Source organism: Ostrinia nubilalis, chromosome 13, assembly GCF_963855985.1.
Source record: "Ostrinia nubilalis chromosome 13, ilOstNubi1.1, whole genome shotgun sequence".
In the NCBI taxonomy this organism is placed as follows: Eukaryota; Metazoa; Arthropoda; class Insecta; order Lepidoptera; family Crambidae; genus Ostrinia; species Ostrinia nubilalis.
In genome coordinates, this window is record NC_087100.1 from 15,560,752 (window position 1) to 15,579,886 (window position 19,135).

The 19,135-nt window shown below is 46.3% G+C and overlaps 1 protein-coding gene and 1 long non-coding RNA gene across 2 annotated transcripts; one reads left to right on the forward strand and one right to left on the reverse strand.

Moving 5' to 3' along the window:
• Positions 1 to 1,520: 1,520 nt before the first annotated feature.
• LOC135077755 (uncharacterized) lies at positions 1,521 to 9,352 on the reverse strand. The gene is made up of 2 exons (XR_010258499.1): positions 9,192 to 9,352; positions 1,521 to 1,947 (listed from the first exon to the last, which is right to left on the reverse strand). It is a non-coding gene; the product is annotated as an uncharacterized LOC135077755 (long non-coding RNA).
• Positions 9,353 to 14,652: 5,300 nt separating this feature from the next.
• LOC135077240 (uncharacterized) lies at positions 14,653 to 19,064 on the forward strand. The gene is made up of 2 exons (XM_063971780.1): positions 14,653 to 14,828; positions 15,494 to 19,064. Exon 2 carries the CDS (start codon positions 15,954 to 15,956, stop codon positions 18,708 to 18,710), a length of 2,757 nt encoding a protein of 918 aa, XP_063827850.1. The 5' UTR covers positions 14,653 to 14,828; positions 15,494 to 15,953; the 3' UTR covers positions 18,711 to 19,064.
• The last annotated feature ends 71 nt before the right edge of the window (positions 19,065 to 19,135 follow it).

The window sequence follows — 19,135 nt, forward strand, 5'->3', positions numbered from 1 at the left end:
ACTCAGTACCTACCTAACACAATCATAAATGAAGAAAAAAATACATACAAAATGTATGTATGGTATGTACTAAATTCAACGACAATCTTTTGAGATGATGACAATATGATTTTTTTACTATATCTGTTTTATAGTATTTCTTTATGTTCATAAAGTATTAACTACGTTAGTACTTACCTCTGTTTATCTGAAGAGAGTGTATGCGAAAACAGCTCTAGTATCCTAGCTAAAGAACTAGCGCGATCTTTCATCGTGGTTTTTAATAATGCATACAAATCTCTATTTGACTTGAGGTTTTTCATTTTAATGAGTATTTTTACTGAATTGCACACGATAAACAACTCATAAACCAAAATAAACATCTTTGGTTTACCTGACATTATTTTAGTGTAACGAATTTTACCTAAGTTAATTTTGCTATGCGGAAAAATGAGGCGCTTTTATTTAGTTTTTTGTGATTTTCTCGAAAATAGGGATGAATAAGGGTCTAAAAACTGAGTAATAATATCGCCCACGTTGTCATCTATCATCTCTCATTCATGGTTTGTTAAAGATCGCCCAAGATGTCAACTAAAACACGCAGTTTTCATTAAAAAAAATACCTTTTAAAAATACGTCAAAATAGCCAAGCTAGAAGTTTTTTAGGCACTCATTTTAACACACAGATTAAGATAAAGGTATAAGATAATACATTAATAAGTAATAACATAAAACCAGTGAACGAAATTGGATAAATTGACAATACAAACAGAAGTCAGAAAATCCATGATTTTGACTTTGTTCACTTTACGGTCGCACCACATAACTATGATAGTAGATCATGACTTGATATTAGTGATATTTGATAGAATGAAGTCTCATCTTTCAATTTATATGCAAATCAATCTTGTTTTAAGTAGTTGCATTTAAAGCACCATGTCCAACACCTTGTATGGGCTCGATCCACCGTGGTACGTGGCGACGATGAATACGAGCAATCTGAGATTTTGTTTTCTCGGTGTTACAGGTTCAGCGCTGAACTCGGTTCACGCCTGAGGTATGAGAGCGGCACGGGAACCCGCTTCTGAGGCTCAAACGTCAGCGACACTTCAGTACTTCTTGAATGAACAACTTTTGTCTTCGAATCGTTTGCGTATTCGACAAAATTCGATACTTAACCTTCGAATGAGGGTTTTCGCGATTGAAAAATCCGCCAGATGGCAATACGTAGACGCGAGGTCCAAATGCTGCATAATTGGTTATTTTTGACATGACATTGACAGATATGTCAAAATCCACCAATCATGCAGCATTTGGACGTCCCGTCTACGTATTGTCATCTGGCGGATTTTTCAATAGCGAAAACCCTCATTAAACGATAACGTGTCAATTTTGCTTCTTAAAATAAGTTTCGTGCAACCATTTCTCATACTAAGTTCACTTTACCACACGTTCACAAGGGCGCTGTTGCAGTTTTCGTACTAAATTTTTTGATGGCGATTCGAATACGCAAACGATTCGAACTCGAAAGTTTTTCGTACTAGCCGTACTGATCTGTACGCTCGGTCACGTCATAATAATTACGTCAACGTCACCCCGTGCCGCTCCCATATCTCATGCACAGACGTGAGTCAAGCGCTAAAGCCCGGTCTGTGAGCACGTAGAACTTTGTCCAATGACCCCTAGCTACCCCATCCTTATCGCTCGCGCGTAATTATATTGTTGTCGCGACTGTGCGACTGGCACCCGCAGTGAGTGTGCGAGCGCGATATCAACATAATTACACGCGAGCGATAAGGATGGGTAGCTTGGGGTCATTGGACAAAATTCTACGTGCTCACGGACCAGACTATAGAACCATAGTTAATGGTAGTGTGGAGATCTCAAAACCGGCTGTATGCCTGCATGGGCGGGGCTGGTGGGCGGTTCTTCTCTTCTCAGCACTTGCCAAATGTTGGTCTCGAAGCGCTGGTAGGGTGAAAAGATTATGAGACATGTAGAGGCTCCTTAAGAGCAAAATGACGATTTGTAAGAACTACACTCAACATCAAATAAACCGCACCTTCCGCGACGCGAACTTTAAAGATTTTCTTCTGACACAATCATGGTTGTTCACGACCACCTTTTTTATAAGCCTTTTACATACTTTTTTGTACCATAGATTTACCATAGATTTACATAATTATTAAGAAAAATAAACCAGTGTCAAACTAGCTTCTGTTTGTTTCACTCAACATAATTTGGTGTCAGAAGAAAAGGAAAAATATTAATATTGTAATATGCCCATAACACGATCCAAAGGTAAAGCCGCAGGCGTGGCAGTGCCCCCTGCTACTATCCCTGCTACAACGGAAGCGGAGACCTCGGAAGACGGCGCCTCCAGCGTCGTCCCGGAGACGGCGGGCCCGTCTACGACACCATCTCCCGCTAGTATTACATCAGTTCCTAAGAGTGCGCGTTCCAATCGCTCTACCAATACTATGAAGGCTCGCATTTTAACTGCAAAAGCGGAGCACGCTCGACGCCTAGCACAGCTCGACGCAGAGCGAGAGCGTGCCCAGCTTGAGCGCGAGCGTGCCCAGCTTGAGCGCGAGCGAGAACGTGAGTGTGATATTGCTAACTTGGAATTACAGGCCGAGCTGGCCGCCATAGCAGCCAGCTCCTCTCAAAGGTCTCTTAGTAATTCTAGGTCGAGCGTAGAACGTTGGCTGGCACAGTCGACAATTCAGGACACAGATTATAACGCTAATGCATTACTCGACAGGGAACCGTTTCCTAACGTTAAGCCGCAGCCACCGCCGCGGCCGGCGCCACCCGCCACAGCAGATGGAGCCGCCTACACTGCGTTACCGGTCCCTGCGGAGCCGCAGCCACCGCCACGGCCGGCGCCATCCGCCACTGCGGGTGGAGTCTACACAGCGCTACCAATGGCTACATATTCGCAATCAGCGTTAGTTGTGCCAGCTGAGCCAACCACACAACACATAGATTTAGGCACACGTAAAGAACATCATTGTAATTGCTACCAAAATAAAAAGACTGATCATGAGGGTACACAGATTTATCAGCTGGCTAACGCAATTGCGGACCTCAAGCGGCCTACACAGGTTTGCGAACTCCTTAAATTTGACGGGCGCGTCGCGGACTGGTTCATTTTCAAGAAGGCGTACGACCAGTCGAAGGCACACTTCACCCCAAGTGAAAATGTCGCCAGACTTAGCGCTGCACTGTGTGGAGCTGCTAAGGAGGCCGTCGCAGTGCGCTTGGTTGCTGCTGATGATCCGGACCAGATAATGAAGGCTCTTGAGGTTAGATTTGCACAGCCTGAAGTCATCATTCTTCACCAGCTTGCCATGGTAAGAGCCCTTCCTAAACTCGGTCTTTATGACAACTCTCGCGAATTGAATACTTTTGCCTGTCGTGTTCGCAATTGTATTGATCTAGTTCGCCTACTCAATCAAAGTGAATATCTCGCCTCGCCAGAGTTATCCAACTCCATCATTACTAAATTGACCCCGCTTCTCAGGTCTAGATGGGCTGACTTTGCGGCGGCAAGAGTTGGCTCTGGCAAATTTAAATTAGAAATTTTGTCGGACTTTTTGGAAAACGAAGCATATTTACAAACGAAATTTGGCGTTTTCATGTCAGAGCCGACGTTTGTCAAAAGTCAAAGTCAGCCTGTCAAGACCAAAGACAAAATTTATCAGAATGTAGTTTCGTCTAGTTCGCCTAGTCAACCAAAAAGTTCCGAATCATTGTGTAAATATTGCGCAACCGGTACGCACGAGGTAAGCGAATGTATAGGATTCAAATCGCTTGGTGTAGATGATCGGTGGCAGTGGGTCATGGATAATAAGGTTTGCCGCAAATGTTTAAGGAAGGGCTCTCATCTGTATAAAAACTGTAAAAAGCAATGTGAAGTTGATGGCTGCGTGGCGAATCGTAGACATCATACGTTACTTCACAAGCTTAGGTCCGACCTGTCGGCTTCCACGACTCAACCGGAAGAGCAAGCTGCCATCGTAGCGCATAACGCTGCACCGATCGTTAGTAAGCGACAACCGCTACTCAAAATTATTCCCGTGACGCTTTCAGGTAAAAAGGGTAGTGTCGATACCTTTGCGCTATTGGATGACGGTAGTTCCGCGACGTTGTTGGATAGATCAGTTGCTAATGCACTAGAGGATGAGGGACCGAGAGAACCTCTGAGAATTCATTGCATCGGGGGTCTCACTAAATTGTCGGACGTCTCTTTTGTTAATATTAAAGTGAGAGGCCGGTATAGCTCAGACACTTTCGAGATTCGCGCTCGTTCTATCCCCAATCTCAATCTCAGCGCGCAAACTGCCAGCTTTGATGATGTCCAGCGATTCAGTCACCTTACAGATTTAGCCGACGTCTTAGCTTATGGGGACGCTCAACCAACATGCCTTATAGGAACGGACAACTGGCATCTTCTCTTGACCCAAAGCGTACGTCGTGGTACAAAATCTGAGCCTGCCGCTGCCCTTACCCCTTTGGGCTGGGTACTTTTTGGTTTTATGGGCAACACGGCCAGTTCGGTAGAATTGGTCAATCATGTAAATCAAGTTGAAGATGACCAGTTGGACAATAATTTGGAACATCTGGTTAAAAACTACTACAAATTAGACTCCATTGGCATAGAAAAGAAACTTCATAGCAGTCCTAGCGATAGACGTGCTATAGAAATTCTAGATGAGACTACGGTGCGGTTAACCTCTGGTCGCTTCCAAACTGGTCTTCTATGGCGGGACAACATTAAGATCATCCCCAACAGTAAGCGCCTAGCACTGTCCCGATTTCAAAGTCTCGAATCTAAAATGGCTAAAGACAAAACTTACGCGACTTCCTATAAACAGAACATTCAGGGTATGATTGACAAAGGATACGCGGAGCTTTGCTCTGGACCACCAACTGGTAACATCACGTGGTACCTCCCGCATTTTGGGGTTGTACACCCACACAAAAAGAAGTTACGCGTGGTGCACGATGCGGCAGCGAAATGTAACGGGGTGAGCCTGAACTCTATGCTTTTATCAGGTCCAGACTTGCTGCAACCCCTGCTTGCTATTGTCATGAGATTCAGAGAAGGTAAGATCGCTATTACGGGGGATATAAGGGAGATGTTCCCACAAGTAAAAATTAGACCTGAGGACCGCGACGCTCAGCGCTTTTTGTGGAGGGATGACCCTCAGTCCCCTCTCTTAGAATATAGGATGTCTTCTATGATTTTTGGAGCAACTTCTAGCCCGTGTAAACACTCTACTTGAAAAACAAAAATGCTCTTAAATTTCAGAATTCTTATCCGAAAGCTGCTCAGTCCATTATAGAAAATCATTACATGGACGATTATCTTGAAAGCTTTGATAGTGTAGAAGAGGCAGCTCGCTTAGCTTCGGAAATAGTCACCGTCCATAAGGCTGCAGGATTTGAAATGCGATCTTGGGTCTCTAATCATGCTGAAGCTCTTACCTTATTACCTTTAGACCTCCGCGCCACTGAAGCCTCTGAGGTAGGGTTAGGTCCGTCTTCTCCATCGCGCATTAGAGTTTTGGGATTGACTTGGCTTGTTGGCGATGACTCCTTGTCCTTTCTTAAGTCCATCCCGAAATTTCCCCCAACGCTTACGAAACGTTCTGCCTTGTCTTTACTTATGTCGATATACGATCCGTTAGGGTTGATAACGCCTCTTATTATAAAGGGTCGAATTCTTTTCCAAAAGACATGGAAGTTAGGTTTGGATTGGGATCAAAAATTATCTGAGGGGTTATTTCTAAAATACCAGTCGTGGTTCCGGGAACTTGAGAACTTATCAGGGAGCGATATTCCCAGATGTTATTCGGAGGGAACGCAAGTTATAGAAAGTCAGCTTCACGTCTTATGCGACGCAAGCGAGCTAGCTTACGCTTGCGTTGCCTACTGGCGATTTGTTTTATCGGATGGTTCAGTCAAATTGGCGCTTATAGGAGGCAAAGCTAGGCTCGCGCCACTAAAACCAGCGACTATTCCGAGAATGGAACTTCAGGCGGCGTTAATAGGCGCGCGTTTTGCTGCTTACATTATTGAGGCTCACAAAAATAAGCCCTTTAAAACGTTTCTGTGGTCTGATTCGATTACAGTGCTGAAATGGTTACGTAGCGACGCCTGCACATTTAAGCCATTCGTGTCCTTTCGTGTAGCCGAGATCTCGGATCTTACTGATGTACAGTCTTGGAGATATGTTCCTAGTGGCTTAAATGTTGCTGACGACGCCACGCGCGATACAGCGGAGTTCTCTCTACATTCACGTTGGTTCACTGGCCCGACTTATCTTCTTTCACCGGAAGCTACGTGGCCCCGCGAACCGCTTTACACTGATTCTTCAACCACAAGTGAAATAAAAATGGTTGAATGCTTGGTTGTACCTTCTACAGAATCCCCGGCTCTTTCGCCTGTGGTCGCAGACCATCGGAGATTCAGCCGATGGATTCGCTTGCTCAGAGCCACAGCTCGAGCACACCAGTCGGCAAAAATGTTTAGGACCTTATTACCTCTAAATTCTAAATTGTTTCTAAATTCGCCTCGTTGCGATCGAAAATTACCTCTTTTATCAGCCGACGACTTAAATTCGGCAGAGCATCATTTACTCATGTCTGTACAACGCGATTCATTGTCCGAAGAGCTTGCTTGTGTTAACGCAGGACGCCCCGTTTCTAGATTAAGTAAACTTAAGAACGTGTCCTTGCTCGTCTGTAACGGTCTTCTACGGTTATCCGGTCGCACATCCGCTTCAGATGCCATTGAGTCCCGCCCAATTGTCCTTGATGGAAAGCATCAGATAACAAGATTGTTGATTCATGACTACCATATACGATGCACTCACCCAAACAATGAACTCGTCGTCAACGAATTGCGCCAGAAGTTCTACATCACCGGCCTGAGATCTGCCGTCAAACAAGTGGCTTCAAGATGTCAGCGTTGCAGAGTATGGAAGGCTAGACCTGTGCCGCCGCCCATTGGCGACTTACCAGACGTGCGGATGGCCATCTATGAGCGCCCATTCTCCTACGTCGGTTTGGACTATTTTGGCCCTCTCAATGTCACGATCGGCCGGAAGCATGCGAAAAGATGGGTCGCGCTCTTTACCTGTATGACTGTCCGAGCAGTTCACCTGGAAATCGTCGATAACCTGTCAGCGGACTCTGCGATAATGGCCCTACGCCGCTTCATATCTCGTCGAGGCTGCCCGACTTGCATCTATTCTGACAATGGGACGGCTTTCGTTGGGGCCTCTAAGATGTTAGCGGAAGTCTATGAGTTCGCGACCACCAAGCGGATACAGTGGAAATTTATCCCGCCGTCGGCTCCTTTCATGGGTGGATGCTGGGAGAGATTGGTACGGAACGTCAAGTCTGCGCTATCCGCAACCTTGAAAGAACAGTCACCCAGAGAAGAGACACTCCACACCCTACTCCTTGAAGCAGAGGCTATAGTTAACTCTAGGCCGCTGACTCACGTGTCAACGGAACCCGATGCAGAGGAGGCGCTTACGCCGTTTACGTTCCTTATCGGCACCCCTTCGTACGATCTGCAAACACGGCCGTTCGATGACACCGATCTGTCCAGCCGGGCACAGTGGCGGAAGGCACAGCGTCTGGCCGACCATTTTTGGCAGCGCTTCACCAAAGAATACCTGCCCAGCCTAGTCCCTCGCCGCTCTTCACCGACGGCTTCGGCGAGCTTCATCATTGGCGATCTGGTGGTCATAGTGGACGGGACTCTACCCAGGCGTTGTTGGCCACGTGGCCGCATCGTTGCTACCTACCCCGGCAAGGACCGGATAGTTAGGGTAGTGGATGTTCAAACTAAAGGGGGTGTCCTGCGTCGGCCCGTAAAAAAATTGGCCAAGCTGGTCGTTTCACCCTAAACCTGGTGCTTACACCGCCGGGGGCCATGTTCACGACCACCTTTTTTATAAGCCTTTTACATACTTTTTTGTACCATAGATTTACCATAGATTTACATAATTATTAAGAAAAATAAACCAGTGTCAAACTAGCTTCTGTTTGTTTCACTCAACAATGGTACCCCAACAATATTGGTGTTATTTGAAAGCCCAATAAATATCCTTAAATAAAAATACATTTCATTTCTAAATAAATGATTAACATATACCATAAATGTGACTTGAAAATAGACCTCACTTTGGGCTCACCTCTGGGATCAATTAGACCAATTTTTATGGTTATAAAACCAAATAAAGATCTCACGTGTCCTCTTTAACAGATGGATAGCGATTAATCCCAACTTAACAGTTTTATAGTCATAAAAAATGGCTATAGCGTAACCTATTTTTTGAAGAAGTGACTCTGGATCCTTGTAAGACACATTTTTGGGGTAAAAACTTTTCCTTTAATGAAATGAAGTTTAGAACTAGGCTTTCAAATGGTACCAATGTTGGTGGGAAGTGGGGATGCATACGTTTGATAAGTGCTCGTCGCGGGAGGTGCGATTTATTTGATGCCGAGTGTATTTATTAGTCTAAACAAATAAAGAAAGGACATCATCCATTTTGGTCCAAAATCAAAAGTGCCGGCCAAAAAATAAAAGTGCTGTATTCTGATAGAATACGTCCGTCTTAGCATTTATTACTATGGCACCAAAGCTGTAGCACCACTGTGCATCGTAGTATTTGAGTTCTAAAAATATATGAAACGACTGACTTTGATCTCAAATACTACGACGCACAGTGGTGCTACAGCTTTGGTGTCATAGTAACAAATGCTAAGGCGGACGTATTCTGTCAGAATACAGTACTTTATTTTTTATTGGCCGACATTTTTGATATTGAACAAAAAATGTATGAATCGTCGATGAATTTTAGATCTCAAATACTCGACGCACAGTGGTGCTACAGCTTTGGTGCCATAGTAAAAAATGCTAAGGCGGACGTATTCTGTCAGAATACAGCACTTTTTTTTTATTGGCCGACACTTTTGATTTTGAACAAAAAATGTATGAATAGTCGATGACTTTTAGATCTCAAATACTCGACGCACAGTGGAGCTACGGCTTTGGTGCCATAGTAATAAATGCTAAGGCAGACGTATTCTGTCAGAATACAGCACTTTTTTTTGTTGGCCGGCACTTTTGATTTTGGACCAAAAATATATGAAACGTGGATGATGTCCTTTTGACTTTGACTTTGCTACCTGGCGATGGGCGGCTACCTGGCCTGCTGTCTCAGAGTGACCAGGTCGGCGAGCTGCGCCTTGTAGAGCGCGGTGACGTCGGCGAGGTCGAGGCGCGCCTCGCTTAACTGCTCCTCCTTCTCGCCGTACATCTGTAGTAACGCGTCATACTGCTCCTGCAGGCTCTGTGGATCGATGACGTCATCGTTACTCAAGAAACGACCGGCGTTAAAACTTACCAGGCCTGTTCATCTCCGCGAGTTTACATCGAAAACAAAACACGCACGATGGCCCACCTACAGGATACTATTCGACAAGGCCTCACATACGAGCGAACATTGACTCACGCACGCGTATTCTTGTGTATGATGGAAGAAAATAAAGAAAATGGTGTACTAAATACTGTGCAGCATTTAACTGCCTAAATAATAATAAAAACACACTTTTAAACGTACTTTTTTAAATTGCCTCAAGACACTGAGAGGTAAATAAGTAGTTAATATTATTCATGATAATTCATGCTAAATCATGTATTTCCTCCGCCATTTTCTGCTGTTTGGCACCTCACGTCACATCATTTTACCGAAGTCAGCCCTATAGCTTCGGCGCAGTGCCGATCACTGACGTTTGTCAACAAAATGGTGCTTGACTCTTGAGACAGGCTAAATTACACCATATTGTTAATGACATTGAGCATACATTTTTTTAAATACATTCGCGAAGGAAAACTTCTGTACGTTGCGTTGTACTTATTAATATTCTGTGCCGTTACTCAAGGAACGACCTATGTTAAACCTTGCGGGCGCCCCCTCCTGCTGAGGAGTGGGCCCGCTCCGGCCGTCTGACGCGGGTCCATTGAGCAGGGTACTCATCTAGCCGTGTAACATGTAATGTATTAGATACTGTTCGTTCGTTCGTTTCAGCCGAAAGACGTCCACTGCTGGACAAAGGCCTCCCCCAAGGATTTCCACAAAGACCGGTCCTGCGCCGCTTGCATCCAGGTACCTCCCGCGACCTTCACCAGATCGTCGGTCCATCTAGTGGGAGGCCTGCCCACGCTACGTCTTCCGGCTCGTGGCTGCCACTGATACATCAGATACTGTATCAAGTGAGTATGTACTCACTTGGCACGAGCCTGCTGCTCGCGCGTGGTTCGCAGGGAGATCGCAGCGACTCGCTGAGCGACGGTATTATTGCGAACACAGGCGGCCCCGGAAGCTCGCAGCTAGGTACGCGATGACCGTGGACGAACCGTACTCTTAACCTAATCCAACCGGTTGGATACGTTACATGCTAGGTTACGTGCTACATCAACATGGCAGGTGAGTACCCTGCTTGTTAGCGCCCAGCTGTTAATGCACGTATAGTGTATAGCTTTTGCCCGCGGTTTCACCCGCGTGAAATTTAGTATGTCATAGATGGTCATAAATTATAGCCTATATGTTAATCTGGGTTATAAACAGTAATACTGTAAAGTTTCAACAATATCCGTTCAGTAGTTTTTGCGTGAAAGAGTAACAAACATCCAGACATCATGACATCCAAACTTTCGCATTTATAATATTAGTAGGAAGTAAGATACGCATGCTACCCTCGCCGCGCATTTGGAAACGTCATACGCATGCGCGCCACACTGCGTTGTCTATACTATGTTTCGATATCGACACACTGGCGGAGGCTATCATAGGTGCGACTTCTCTCACTTCGTGCTTGGTGCAGCTCCGCGTGCATTGCGCTCAGTGCTGCTAATAGAAGAATGATATCTCGACTGACGGAAGGTAGGAGGAATGACATACTTGGTACTTTGGTAGTCATCCAACCGCGCCTGCAGCGCCGCCAGACTGTCGCAGGCGCGGCTTCTCTCCGCTCTTGCTTGATGCAGCTGTGCCGTCAACGCACGTAAGGAGCCGTCGCAGCGGGTGAGCGCGTCTTCAACACCCAGCGCGGCCGACAGAATAACGAGACCTAGATTAATGGAACAAGGAGCAATGACGCACCTGGTAGTTGTCAATGCGCATAGGGAGCTGTTACAGGTGTGTCTTCTACGCTCAGTGCCGCTAGAAGAATGAGTTCTAAACTGATGGAAGAAGAAAGAGCAATGCCGCACCTGGTAGTCATCTAACCACGCCTGCAGCGCCGTGAAGCTGTCACAAGCCGTCGCGGAGTAAGGTATCGCACCGCCGACAGAAGAATGAGACCTGGACTGGTGGAAGGTAGGAGAATCCTACTGACATACTTGGTAATCATCTAGCCGCACCTGCAGCGCCGCCAGGCTGTCGCAGGCGTAACTCCTTTGAGCTCACGCTTGGTGCAGCCAGCATGTAAGAATCCGTCGCGTCGCGGCGCATCGGCATCATTCACGCTCAGCGCCGCCGAGAGAACGAGACTTGGATTTATTTATTTTTATTTATTTATTTACACTTTTGCACATACAACTGTACAGTGGCGGACTTAATGCCAGGTGGCATTATCTGCCAGTCAACCACAGGTCGAGCAGAGAGACTAAGGCGGTGTAATAAATATGACGTTTAATTAATATACTTACATAGCATTAGATAAAATAAATAACATACGAATACATATTAATATAATAGACATACACCTAGATACATAAACATAATAATAAAAAAAAAAAGAAAAAAAAAAGGTTTTAGTCTTTGAAATAGTTGCGCAGAGCCTTTTTGAATGTAAATTTGACGGAAGGTAGAAGAAATGACGTACCTGGTAGTCATCCAACCGCGCCTGCAACGCCGCAAGACTGTCGCAAGCGCGGCTCCTCTCCGCTCGTGCTTGATGCAGCTGCGCCGTCAAAGCACGTAAGGAGCCGTCACGGATTGTAACCACATCAAAGAGACCTAGATTGACGGAAGGTAGGAGAATCCTAACGCACCTGGTAATCGTCTAACCGCACCTGCAGTGCCATTAAACTGTCGCAGGCGCGACTTCTCTCCGCTCGTATTTGGTGCAGCTATGCAATGCATATAAGTGCCCGTCACGTTGCAGCGCATCGGTATCTTTCATGCTCAGCGCCGCCGAAAGAAGAAAGGGTCTGATACTGAGTACTGATCCTCCTGACGCACCTGGTAGTCATCTAACCGCGCCTGCAATGCCGCAAGACTGTCACAAGCGCGGCTCCTCTCAGCTCGTGCTTGGTGCAGCTGCGCCGTCAACGCACGCAAGGAGCCGTCGCGGCGGGTGAGCGCGTCTTCAACACCCAGCGCGGCCGACAGAAGAATGAGGTCTAGATTAATGGAAGAAGGAGCAATGACGTACCTGGTAGTCATCAAGGTACGCCTGTTTTGCCCACGTCTGGTGCAGTTACGCGGTCAATGCGCATAGGGAGCTGTTACAGGCGTGTCTTCTACGTTGAGTGCCGCTAGAAGAATGAGATCTTAACTGACGGAAGAAGAAAGAGCAATGCCGCACCTGGTAGTCATCTAACAGCGCCTGCAGCGCCGCGAGGCTGTCACAAGCCGTCGCGGAATAAAGTCGTCGCAGTGCGTTGATCCTTTCACTCTCAGCGCCACCGAAAGATTAACGAGACCTGGACTCGAGAAAAGTAGGAGAATCCTTCTAACGCACCTGGTAGTCATCTAACCGCGCCTGCAGCGCCGCAAGACTGTCGCAAGCGCGGCTCCTCTCCGCTCGCGCCTGGTATCTTTTCACGCTCAACGCGGTCGACAGAAGAAAGAGACCTGTACTAATCTTGACGCACCTGGTAATCATCTAAACGCGCCTGCAACGCCGCAAGACTGTCACAAGCGCGGCTCCTCTCCGCTCTTGCTTGGTGCAGCTGGGCCGTCAACGCACGTAGGGAGCCGTCGCGGCGGGTGAGCGCGTCTTCAACACCCAGCGCGGCCGACAGAAGAATGAGACCTAAATTAATGGAAGAAGGAGCAATGACGTACCTGGTAGTCATCAAGGCGCACCTGCTCTGCCCGCACCTGGTGCAGTTACGCGGTCAATGCGCATAGGGAGCTGTTACAGGCGTGTCTTCTACGTTGAGTGCCGCTAGAAGAATGAGTTCTAAACTGATGGAAGAAGAAAGAGCAATGTCGCACCTGGTAATCATCCAAACGCGCCTGCAGCGCCGCAAGACTGTCGCAAGCGCGACTTCTCTCCGCTCTTGCTTGATGTAGCTGGGCCGTCAACGCACGCAGGGAGCCGTCGCGGCGGGTGGTGCTCCGAAAGAAGAAAAAGATCTAAACTGACGGAAGAAGAAACTTCCTGCCGCACCTGGTAGTCATCCAATCGCGCCTGCAGCGCCGCTAGACTGTCGCAAGCGCGGCTTCTCTCCGCTCGTGCTTGATGCAGCTGTGCCGTCAGCGCACGCAAAGAGCCGTCACGGATTGTAACCGCATCCTCCACGCCCAGTGCCCCGAAAGAAGAACGAGATCTCGACTGACCAAAGAAGAATCTTCCTAACGCACCTGGTAATCATCTAAACGCGCCTGCAGCGCCGCAAGACTGTCACAAGCGCGGCTCCTCTCAGCTCGTGCTTGGTGCAGCTGGGCCGTCAACGCTCGCAAGGAGCCGTCGCGCCTGGTGAGCGCGTCCTCAACACCCAGCGCGGCCGACAGCGAGGCGCCCGCGCCCGCGCCCGTCGGCGTGATGGATCCCTCGTCCTGGAATATGAGACACGAATGTTAAATCCTGTTCGATATCGAAAACCTAGTCAAACCTTATACATAGTATTCACACACACACACACACTGACACGCGGTACAATAGAGATTAGAATAAATAAATAAATCTTTGGACAATTTCACACAGCGCCAGCTAGCCCCAAAGTAAGCAACTTAATGCTTGTGTTATGGGTGCTAGCTTAACAGATATACTACTTATACACTTTTTTTATTTTTTTTATTTGTAAATATTTAGTCTACATAGGTTAATTATTTATATTATTCTTAATTTTCTCCCATAATAAATTACCTATTGATAATACATTTATCATAGAACATAATTTAATACATTCATACATATTATACATAGTCACACCCAGACCCGTCACAGAAATTAAAATTCATCATTTAAATTTCTGCCCGGCCGGGAATCGAACCCGGGACCTCTCGGCATAGTAGTCCGTTCTGAACCACTACACGAAACGGCAGAATAAGTTCTACTTAAATATTGTTAACACAAGAGCGGTGTTTCCTAACACAAGCAACTGTATGCTTAAAAGGAAACTCCAAACCCTGTATGTTATTTTATTTAATGTACTTTTGTAATGAAATAAAATATTATTTGTTCCGTGCCAATATCCGGAATCCATCTTGTTGAGTAAAGCCCCTGTCTTTTTCATGGTTTTTTCGTCTTAGCCACTTCCTCCCTTCGACTTCCGGCGCCACCATCGCTCGTTTTGGTGGGGGCAATGGCGGCGACCGGAATATGGCGCGGCTTTTTGATCATAACACGTCTTAGCAATAATTATTGGTTTTTTCTTATAAAAATCTACCCAAGTATATTTAAATAATAATAATAAAAGTGAATCCTCCCTTCATTATGGAGAACGAAAATAGTGAAAATGTGCAACGAAGTGATAATTTTGGTGAAAGTTCATCGCGAAGAAGAAGTCGTTCTCCAAGTACGAGCAGTGCGTCGTCGTCGGAGGATTCGAGTCCGGAAAGAAGACCGAAACGATCGAGAAAGGAAAGCGTGAGTGACATGAGATTTGAATTTCTGTCGCAACAGGTAGCTTTTTTGACTAATTTAATTACTCAAAAGCAATTAGAGCCACAAGCATGCGTGGCGCCGGCGATCCAAGAGGTCAGTGAACCCGTCCGTTGTCCGGTTGGCGAGCTGGGCCTCCGCCCACCGCCTGACACGGTTGCAACCGATAGTCAGCAATTAAAATTATCGGATTTGTCGACTTCACTGAAGGATCCGCCATTTCCTAAAGCTAACGAGACTCATTTAGCTAAATTATCTCAGTTACAAAGATTTAAATGCAACGATTGGTATGCAATTCGTTTTTCTGAAACACAGAAAAAATACCTAGCTACCCCGGGTTTTATAGAACTCAACATCAACGATGAATTGAGACGTTTCAAAGAGTCTAGTGCCAATGAAGATCGTTTGTATCTTTTAGAGAGGACCTACGCTGCATTATCGAGCGCTATTCTGACTCAGAAAGACGAATTGCTTATGACTTTACAAAACTTAGTAGATTGGTCGAATGATAAAAATACAACGCTCACGCCCAAATCTTTATTTGATAAAATTGAGCAATCATTTGGTAAAGAGAGTAATTATACAAAAGTAACTGATGACATTTTACAAATATGTTGCGGCAGGAGGGCTGACTGTATTCACATGCGCAGGGAGTGTATTTTAAAGCAAATTTCAGAGGAATATCATTGCGGAGCCTTGCAAAAAATTCCTCCAAGTGCAGATAATTTGTTTGATGGCGACTTATTGGCAACATACCTTCAAAAAATTGGGGGGGCCGAAAAACTAACACCTTCATTACAGACTACGCACCATGTGGGACCGAATCGAAATCGTTCCAGCGACAATACGCCGAAGCCGTCGACGAGCAAACAATCTGGCGGCAACAATTTTCGAGGTAACTCTTCAGGCTCGAAGGACAAAAATAAAGGTCATGGCAAGTCTTTTGACAACAGGACATCTACCAACAAGAACAAGCGAGTCTATAAGGGTAAGAAACCAAGGTCACACTCCCCTGCCAAAAATAATCGTGCATGACTACAAAAGCTTTCGGGGTGGTTGTCTGCGGCAATATTTGCATGTTTGGGAAACCCTGGGAGCTCCCGATCACATATGCAAACTGCTGAAAGGAGTACGTATCCCGTTTATAATGAAGCCACCCCTAATATCACCCAATCAATCGATTATCAAACATTTCGAAACAAAAAGAAGTCGTCACATGTCTCAACAAATAAAGCAAATGTTAGACACACATGTACTAGAGAGGGCACAGATAAATCCCAGTTACCTATCGAAGTTTTTTCTAGTGCCAAAAGCCGACGGTTCATTCCGTCCCATTTTCAATTTGAAACAGTTAAACAAATTTGTCAAATTGAAAAAGTTTCATCTGTTCAGTCATTTTCGCGTGCCAAGTTTCTTACAGAGCGAAGACTGGATGGTGAAGGTGGATCTCAGCCAAGCGTACTTTCATCTACCTATAGCCGAGCAGCATCGAAGGTTCCTGAGACTGATCTACAACGGCGAGCTGCTCCAGATGACCTGCCTTCCGTTTGGCCTGTCATCGGCACCGAGAACGTTCACTTCCCTGACGAACTGGATCGCAGAATATCTGAGGAGTCACAATATCAGGTGTGTGGTTTATTTGGACGATTTCTTGCTGGTCAATCAGTCTCGCCATATTTTACACGACCACGTCGTTTTTATGGTGAGCCTGATGCGACGACTCGGATGGACGATCAACGTGGACAAATCTGTACTGGTTCCGACTCAACGCCTGGAGTTTCTGGGAGTTACATGGGACACCAAACTCAACACGAAGTCCCTGTCGGAACCGAAGCGCCTAACGCTACGCATGGCCCTTCAAAGTCAGATGTCCAGGGGCAGCTGGTCTCTCCGACAAGCCCAGTCACTTCTGGGGAGACTCAACTTTGCCTCATTCGTCGTACGCAGAGGGCGACTACACTGTCGGACTATGCAGTACTACAGCCGACAGCTTCCCAAAGCGCACCCCTACAAGCGAGTAAGTATACCAGAACCTGTTCTTACCGAGATGAGTTGGTGGATGGAAGCCGTACGGGACTCGTCAGCGATACATACAGCCCCGATATCACACCTGCTGACCACGGACGCGTCCGACTACGGCTGGGCAGCTCAACTGGGAGATGTGAACATGTCAGGTCAGTGGACAAAACGACAACTCACATGGCATGCCAACCTCAAAGAGCTCTATGCGGTTTTCGCGGCGATACAACAGAGCGAGTCGCTACAGAATGCTCACATATTGTTACAAACGGACAACCGTACGGTAGTGGCGTACGTCAACAAGGAAGGCGGAACCAGATCGAAGAAACTGTTAGACCTCACTCGGCGACTGTTGACAGTAATGGACCAGCTCAATATTCATCTGACGGCACAGTACTTCCCGGGCAGATTCAACTGCGAAGTGGACGCATTATCCCGGGGCCAGGCCTGCCCGGAGTGGAATTTGACCGAGGAAGCCACGAATGTAATATTCCAGATGTGGGGAACGCCGGAAGTGGACTTGTTCGCATCGAAGACGGCTCACGTGGTTCGGAGGTACGTAACAATGGACACGCAGGACGACGAAGCAATTTTTCACAACGCCTTCCTGCAGCAGTGGGATTACGACCTGGCGTGGCTGTTCCCTCCGCCGAATTTGATTCCCCAAGTACTGTCGTATCTCAACACGGCGAAAGGTCGGTATGTTTTGATCACCCCGAAGTGGAACAAGGTCTTTTGGAGAGCGGACCTTCAAGCCCGCGCCATTCGGGGACCATACCGCATACCGAACCTGGAACAAGTACTCATCGACACGAGAACCGAGATGCATCCGCCCCAGATCCACGAAATATGTTTGGAGGCATGGCTGGTATCGGGTGGTTTGATGAGATAAAAGGTTGGTCGCAAGAAGAAACGTCTCTGTTAATGTCTAGCTGGCGAAAATCCACTTTAAATACCTATAGACCGGCGTGGAACAAATGGAAAACCTGGTGCGGCGCTAACTCCATCTCCTACACCAGCCCGAGCCCGGAGCAAGTCGCTCGTTATCTGGCACACTTGCATAACGACGAGGGTTTGGCTTATCGTACAATTTTGGTCCACAAATCTGTCATAGCGACTTTCACAAATACTAATTTGTCATCTAACTTTTTTGTCAAGCATATTCTTAAGGCTGTTTCAGTGGCAAAAGAGAAGAAAACCAAACCACCTATCTGGAATGTAAAGGAGCTATTAAAATGTTTGGAAAATAGTGCACCTGATTCTAGCAATCTATATCAGGTATCCCGTCGTGCTGCGATTTTATTGCTGTTAGCATCGGGACGCAGAGTACACGACCTTACCCTACTGATAATCGACCCAGAGTCGTGCGTGGACGAGGGCGATTCAATACTTCTGTGGCCTAAATTTGGATCTAAAACTGACAGCTGTAGTTACAGGCAATCGGGTTGGAAACTTAAGAAGCACCCAAACCAAAACCTCGATTGCGTGCATTGGATTCGACAGTTGATTGCAATATCACAAGATCGTCGGAGACAAGGTAATATCAAAGAGCTTTTTATTACTGCGAGGGGAGACCCAAAACCGGCATCCAGAACGGTTCTCGGCGGCTGGATCAAGTCCGTGCTGCGGGACGCAGGCGTGGAGGCCCCGCCGGGCTCTGTGCGGTCCGCCGTAGCGTCTCTAAATTGGATAGAACATTTTCCAGTAGACCAAATTCTTGCAACCGGTAACTGGAGGCAAGAGCATACATTTAGGACCTATTACCAAAAAGAAATAATTAATCAAGCATCTGATACTGATTTATCGCACTCGGTTTCTCTATCTAATTTCTTTGAACCGGTGCAGTAATTTATGTTACAAATTAATAAATAGATTATTGAAAGTAGACTAGATTTTGCCTGATGATCTGTAGTATACATTCATTATCATGAAAATATAGATTTAATATACCTATAACCTGTATTTATTTTTCATAAGACGTAGCATCATCATTTGACTACCAGGAGATAACAAACACATCACTCAACAAGATGGATTCCGGATATTGGCACGGAACAAATAATAGAGAGTTTTAACTAACAATAAAACTTACCTATTATTTTTCCAACAATATCCGGAATCCAGGTAATGCCTACCTGGTACATCGTGAGTAAGTATAATGATCAAAAAGCCGCGCCATATTCCGGTCGCCGCCATTGCCCCCACCAAAACGAGCGATGGTGGCGCCGGAAGTCGAAGGGAGGAAGTGGCTAAGACGAAAAAACCATGAAAAA

What these genes read in the sequence shown, in the direction of transcription:
- LOC135077240 (XM_063971780.1), top strand. Translation starts at nt 15,954, where the DNA reads ATGCAAACTGCTGAAAGGAGTACGTATCCCGTTTATAATGAAGCCACC.